At 53.6% G+C, this 6,871-nt stretch overlaps 1 protein-coding gene across 2 annotated transcripts in view; it reads left to right on the forward strand.

Annotated features, from left to right (window-relative positions):
- Positions 1-6,871, forward strand: part of atg16l1 (ATG16 autophagy related 16-like 1 (S. cerevisiae)) — a 10,683-nt gene that overhangs the window by 2,988 nt on the left and 824 nt on the right. Inside the window, exons 10-20 of one of the 2 annotated variants that reach the window (XM_019867337.1) lie at positions 277-336; positions 412-517; positions 1,311-1,416; positions 2,175-2,245; positions 2,529-2,600; positions 3,294-3,414; positions 3,491-3,596; positions 3,681-3,830; positions 4,146-4,193; positions 4,807-4,908; positions 5,551-5,638. In XM_019867337.1, coding sequence (XP_019722896.1) covers positions 277-336; positions 412-517; positions 1,311-1,416; positions 2,175-2,245; positions 2,529-2,600; positions 3,294-3,414; positions 3,491-3,596; positions 3,681-3,830; positions 4,146-4,193; positions 4,807-4,908; positions 5,551-5,638 — 1,030 coding nt within the window. The remainder of the gene's footprint in view (positions 1-276; positions 337-411; positions 518-1,310; positions 1,417-2,174; positions 2,246-2,528; positions 2,601-3,293; positions 3,415-3,490; positions 3,597-3,680; positions 3,831-4,145; positions 4,194-4,806; positions 4,909-5,550; positions 5,639-6,871) is intronic. The other variant, XM_019867347.1, reaches the window with a different exon arrangement.

The following is a 6,871-nucleotide window of genomic DNA, read 5'->3' on the forward strand; positions in this document are numbered from 1 at the left end:
TCTTTTGCATTTTCCAATTTCTGCATTTAAATGCTTGACATGAAAGTATTTGCATGGTGGTGCCGCGAGACGTGAGTTGAATTTGTTTGGTCGCCACTCTCGTTACTCAGAGCAGTTGTTCAGAGAGAGAGAGAGCGAGTGAGAGAGATTTTTTTTTTTTCGCTTTGCCCCCAGCACAAAACAGCAAAGCAGTTTTTTTTTTTCTCGTCTTCCACGAGATTAAAAGCCAGATTTATTGTCAAAGGCGCCGCACGAATCAAATATCTTGTCTTTCAGTAAGAAAAGCTCCCAGATGCCCCCTGGCGGTCTGCTGGACTCCATCTCCAACATCTTTGGGTGAGCGCACGCGTCGGGCGGAACGTTCCCGAGGCTCCCGATTGGACGAGACCTCTTCAGAGTTGTTGTCCTCAGCAGACGACGAGGCGCAAATTCCTTGAGCGCGTCTCCGGAAAACAGCGAGGCGCCGTCGGGGGCCTGCGTGGAGGTTCGAGTCCCGTCCACGGCGCTGCACGTTTTTGTAAGTGCGACCTCCAATTCTTCGGCCCTCGTTTGGACTCGCGGGGTTGCTTGCGTTCCGAGGAAGGGTTTTTTTGTCCCAGGTCACTTCCAGAACTTATGCTCCGCACGCGCCGCGCAACCGGATTTGAGCTCCAGGAGCCATTCGGTTTGGTGCGCCGCTCGGCGAAGCCCCTTCCCGATCTGGATGAGGAAATATCCACCCATAAGATCGCACGGGGGGGGGGGGGGGGCCAAATTCCAACAAGTTGGCACATGCCGCATTTCAAAGGGAGTCACTTGCCCCAGAAAGTCGTCTTGGGTCACTCGGGGGTGTGCGTCTCACAAAGGCACAGCTCACTTGCAAAGGCGGGCGCTGAGTTTCTTGGAGTCGTTTGACACCAGGAACCAACTTCAATCCAACTCCAATCAAAGAGGATTCCGCCCCGCCACGTGTTCAAGCGAAACCATTTGCTTGCATTTTCTTACCCCTCTGTAAATAGTGCAAATGGGACAGTTTTTTTTTTTTTTTTTTCTGTTGAGAAGAGCGGCCAGGGCAGTCCAAGAGAAATTCAACGATTGGGGGGGGAAAGTGGCGTCCCCTCAAAGGTTTTATCAGAGGGCTGTCGGACAAATTCCGGCGCGTTGTGCGGAGGAGGACCGCAGCCTTCCACTATTTCGGTCGGGGATAATCGTGTCTTCCGTGCCGACTCGGGCTTTGACCAGCCCCGGTGCGCTCTCCGGTCGTGGGCTCCGGTCGTGTCCGTTTCTCTGGGTTGCGTGCGTTTGTGATCCGTCTGCTGTGTTTTGTCCAGGAAGCGCACGACGGCGAGGTGAACGCCGTGCGGTTCAGCCCCGGCTCGCGGGTCTTGGCGACGGGGGGGATGGACCGCAGGGTGAAGCTTTGGGAGGTGGCGTCAGGTGGGTTGCGCTCCAAGGCCGGCACGCTTCCGAGTCGCCGCGTGTCCGCGTACTTGTCCGACGGAAGGCATTTCCGCAGCCATCGGGTCCGAAGCGTGTGGAATGATGAACCGCCAAGCCAAGTTCCTCTTCGCGCTCGGCGAAATGTTTTGCGAATCGAGCTCCGGTCGCTCTCAATGTTGACCTCATGGAAATGTACGATATGCCCATGAGCGCATGCGCTCTTGCTGTCGCCCGCCGGACCGTTTGAAGTGAGCGGCGGCTCAAAATGGCCTCTCTCAAACTTGGGCTTCGGGGGCCATTTGCGGGCCGCCCGATGGTATCGGGCGGCCCCCGCATTGACACCAGAGTTTTATGTTAGTGCAGCACCCACCTTTTTGTCATGTGGTTGCCATGCTTTTGATTTTTTTAATGATTGCCACCACCACTACTAAGATAAGCTCAGGCTCAAGAGAGTTATCGATGGAACAGGACATCCAGTGCAGGGAGATGAGAGACAGACGAACGGCTCGCCGATCTTGGTCATGTTCTGAACTGTTCCATTTTGAAAAGATTGGATGAGTTGTACTTTTAGATTTTTTTTGTTTTGTCTTTTTTAATAGTTGAGCCCCTTTTTGTGGAATACTTGATGTAGCCCACACGCTGTCGATTACTTTGATAGCCCATTTATGTGTCGATTCGTCCATTAATTGTTGCACCTCCGCTGTACTTTTTTTTTTTCATGAAATAATTCATTGACAGCGCTTGTGCATGTGCAGGTCGCTGTGAGCCGAAAGGAGCGTTGACCGGCAGTAACGCCGGAATCACCAGCATCGAATTTGACAGTGCAGTAAGTCTTTATTTCTTTTTCGGCGAGAGGCTTTGTGAGCATTTGTTGGACGTTCCCGGAGTTCCAAGTGCCGCTTTGCGCTTCAAGCGACAAGGTGTACGCAGGAAGAGTTGTTAGCATTGGATTCTTGGCCATGTTTTAACAGGGGTGTGTGTGTGTGTGTGTGTGTGTGTGTGTGTGTGTGTGTGTGTGTGTGTGTGTGTGTGTGTGTGTGTGTGTGTGTGTGTGTGTGTGTGTGTGTGTGTGTGTGTGTGTGTATTTGCGTGCGCGCGCATGTTCGCAGGGTTCCTACCTGTTGGCTGCCTCCAATGACTTTGCCAGTCGCATTTGGACTCTGGAGGACTACAGACTGAGGGTCAGTGGCGGAAAAACGCAAGTCTTGTTCTTGTGCAACTGAAGCGTTGTCCATCACCGATTTGAGCGTTTCCGGGATTACTCGTTCACCGCCGTCGGCTTCTCAAACTCTAAGATGGTCACCAGTCACTGGTAGGCTACAAATTAGCACACGATCAGAGAGGCGACAATTGACATGGGGGAAGCAAATGAGTGTTCACATGAATCGACTCGGAATTGCGAATCGATCAAGGGCTCGTCGGGCTCGCTCGATGTGTATTCGTCGTGATTTCAGCCTCTCAACGCAAACTCTGTTTTCCAAATTCCGCCGCCCTCCGTGAAAACAGACGCATCCTCTCTTGCGTTTTTCAAACGACGATGAACATTGATGCCGTTTTGTCGATTGGGTGACCAAACCGGTCACGGAAGCATCCGCAAAACTGCCGATATAGTAAGAGTTGTTCAGCCATGGCCAGAAGAGGCAATTGGAACCCATGAAAAAAAAAAATGCAAATCGCAAATGTGCGCTGTCGGGTGATCTCGTTCTTCTGCTGAGACCGAAGACGCTCGCTCTCAGCATCGTCACGCTCAAAAGAGGGCGGGGCTCTTCTTTTTCCCAACCTCAAACCAAGCGTTCCTCGGGCGGTCTGCCGACTTTGCGTGAAGTCGGCCCGGATGGCGTTCCGCGCTTGAACGGCATGCCCGCTCTCCGCAGCACACGCTGACCGGACACAGCGGGAAGGTTCTGTCGGCCCGCTTCCTGTTGGACAACGCTCGCATCGTCTCAGGAAGCTACGACCGAACCCTGAAACTGTGGGACCTCCGCAGCAAAGTCTGTAAGTGACGGGCCGGCCGCCTCGCGCCCGCCGCTCGCCGCCGCTGACTCGCCGAGCGCTCGTTTGTGTCCGGCAGGCATGAAGACGGTGTTCACCGGTTCCAGCTGCAACGACATCGTGTGCACCGAGCAGTGCGTCATGAGCGGACACTTTGACAAGAAGGTCCGCTTCTGGGACATCAGGTCAGTGAGCCACCGCCCCGCCCCCCTTTTTTTGGGAGGGGGGGGGTTGCAATGGGACAAGCACGGACGGTACTTTCGTTTCAGGGCGGAGAGCAGCGTGCGGGAGCTGGAACTGCTGGGCCGGGTGACGTCGTTGGACCTGAACCACGACCGCACCGAGCTGCTCACTTGCTCCCGAGACGACCTGCTTAAGATCGTCGACCTGCGCACGAACGCCGTCAGACAGACTCTCAGGTCCGTCTTCGATGCCCACGGGACGGAACGCGATGCGGCCATCGGACGCGCGGGGACTCGACTCGATGCGATGCGACCGGCCCTGACCGGACGCGGCCGCGCGACTCGTTTTGCGTCGACTAGTCGTGACCGCCGAGGCCACGTTTCCACGCGACGTTACTCGACAGGGATCGATGACGTTGCGCGACTTGATAGACCGTGACCGGACGTGGCGCGATGTGACTTGATTTTGTGAAGTGACTCGACGTGACGCGAGTCGACCGTGTGAAGTGACCGGACCGGACGCGGGGCTCACACCTGTCTTGTCTTCTTCAGCGCTGAGGGCTTCAAGTGCGGCGCCGATTGGACCAGAGTGACCTTCAGGTGGGTTCCCTCTCAAAGTCAAAAAACAATAATACATTTCCAAGTCCAGTCACGGTAAGTACAGTGTTGTACGGCTGCCCCCTGGTGGCCAAGGTAGGTGCAGCACAATGAATACAGTCCACCTGTATTTCGAGAGCGCTTTCGCGATGGCCGCAGCGCTCACAAAGGCCTTCTTGGCACGACATTCGATATGAGATGGCAGTAACACAACAATGCTTTCATGCTTGACATTTGAAGATGTCATTTTCATTCAATGGATGAATCCATCACACCATCGATAGAAATGTGTGCCACTCGTCCTCACCAAATAACAAACTGGCGAGGTTTTTGGTAGAAGAAAAACTGTTCACTGAAGCTGGCATGGGGAAACATTCGAGGTCAGATTCATCGGAGTAATGAGCGAGGTCACATTCCCCTCGCATGGGGGGGGGGGCATGGAAGACCAGGATCGCTTTGGTGCCGTAGAACTAAGAAGGGACTTGAGAAGCAGCTTTGCCAAAAGTCGCGGCCTCATTTGGAATCTTGGTGGCGGACTGTAGGATCTTTCTCCCGCAAATTAATGCTTAAAAATTGATGCTTTCTCAACTTGCTTGTTGCTTTCTTTCCCTTTTAGTCCCGACGGGAACTTTGTGGCCGGGGGCTCTGCGGACGGAGCGCTGTACGTCTGGAATGTTCTCACGGGGAAGGTGGACCGAACACTGGATCGCAATCACAAGTAAGACGTGCGAGCTGCGACCCCGACGGTCTGGCATCTCCTGACCTGACGGCGCTCAGCCTGTCAACTTGCCAGTGCAACACGTTTGCGTGTCAGCCGTAACGCTCAAGTGCCTAAAAGGGCCATTTTCCAAAAATGAAGGGCAGCGTTCCAGACCCCGGAAAGTGAAGTCAGAGATTTGTTTGTAAATTTGCCTCACGTTGTTTTGAAGATTAATGGCTTCAAACAGCCTCATTTGACACCCATGGCCATCATTATGAGCGTATATAGGGCATATGAGGACTGGGTCGGATTTGGAGGGGGGGGGGGAATAAAAATGCCCTGACGTATAATCACCCTTCAGAAGCCTTTTTTTTTTTTCTGTACTCGTAAAAGACGGTCCCCGATTTGCTTTTCATCTCGGGGGTGAGCAAAATTGAAAGCACCGCAATGAAGCGTGCGTGCCTTTCAGTTCAGGTCCAAAAGGGGGATGCTCTTTTGCCATGCCTCTGATGAAGGGCCCTCGGAGTCACGTTTCCCCAAATCTCGTCCTAGTCCTGACCTTTTAAACATCTCTTTGTCGCGACCCCTGGTCCGAGCCGCGTGAAAGTTTTCCATCTCTGGTTGAGCCCGCCGTCTAAAAGCTGCTGTCGTCCCCCACAGCTCAGCCATCAACGCCGTGTCGTGGTCGCCGTCGGGCGTGTACGTGAGCAGCGTGGAGAAGGGCAGCAAGGCCATCCTGTGGTCCGACATGTGACGGGAGGAGCGGAGATGACGTTGCGCGACTTGATAGACCGTGACCGGACGTGGCGCGATGTGACTTGATTTTGTGAAGTGACTCGACGTGACGCGAGTCGACCGTGTGAAGTGACCGGACCGGACGCGGGGCTCACACCTGTCTTGTCTTCTTCAGCGCTGAGGGCTTCAAGTGCGGCGCCGATTGGACCAGAGTAACCTTCAGGTGGGTTCCCTCTCAAAGTCAAAAAACAATAATACATTTCCAAGTCCAGTCACGGTAAGTACAGTGTTGTACGGCTGCCCCCTGGTGGCCAAGGTAGGTGCAGCACAATGAATGCAGTCCACCTGTATTTCGAGAGCGCTTTCGCGATGGCCGCAGCGCTCACAAAGGCCTTCTTGGCACGACATTCGATATGAGATGGCAGTAACACAACAATGCTTTCATGCTTGACATTTGAAGATGTCATTTTCATTCAATGGATGAATCCATCACACCATCGATAGAAATGTGTGCCACTCGTCCTCACCAAATAACAAACTGGCGAGGTTTTTGGTAGAAGAAAAACTGTTCACTGAAGCTGGCATGGGGAAACATTCGAGGTCAGATTCATCGGAGTAATGAGCGAGGTCACATTCCCCTCGCATGGGGGGGGGGGCATGGAAGACCAGGATCGCTTTGGTGCCGTAGAACTAAGAAGGGACTTGAGAAGCAGCTTTGCCAAAAGTCGCGGCCTCATTTGGAATCTTGGTGGCGGACTGTAGGATCTTTCTCCCGCAAATTAATGCTTAAAAATTGATGCTTTCTCAACTTGCTTGTTGCTTTCTTTCCCTTTTAGTCCCGACGGGAACTTTGTGGCCGGGGGCTCTGCGGACGGAGCGCTGTACGTCTGGAATGTTCTCACGGGGAAGGTGGACCGAACACTGGATCGCAATCACAAGTAAGACGTGCGAGCTGCGACCCCGACGGTCTGGCATCTCCTGACCTGACGGCGCTCAGCCTGTCAACTTGCCAGTGCAACACGTTTGCGTGTCAGCCGTAACGCTCAAGTGCCTAAAAGGGCCATTTTCCAAAAATGAAGGGCAGCGTTCCAGACCCCGGAAAGTGAAGTCAGAGATTTGTTTGTAAATTTGCCTCACGTTGTTTTGAAGATTAATGGCTTCAAACAGCCTCATTTGACACCCATGGCCATCATTATGAGCGTATATAGGGCATATGAGGACTGGGTCGGATTTGGAGGGGGGGGGG

Source organism: Hippocampus comes, unplaced genomic scaffold (assembly GCF_001891065.2).
Source record: "Hippocampus comes isolate QL1 unplaced genomic scaffold, H_comes_QL1_v1.1 scaffold49, whole genome shotgun sequence".
NCBI classification, from domain to species: domain Eukaryota; kingdom Metazoa; phylum Chordata; class Actinopteri; order Syngnathiformes; family Syngnathidae; genus Hippocampus; species Hippocampus comes.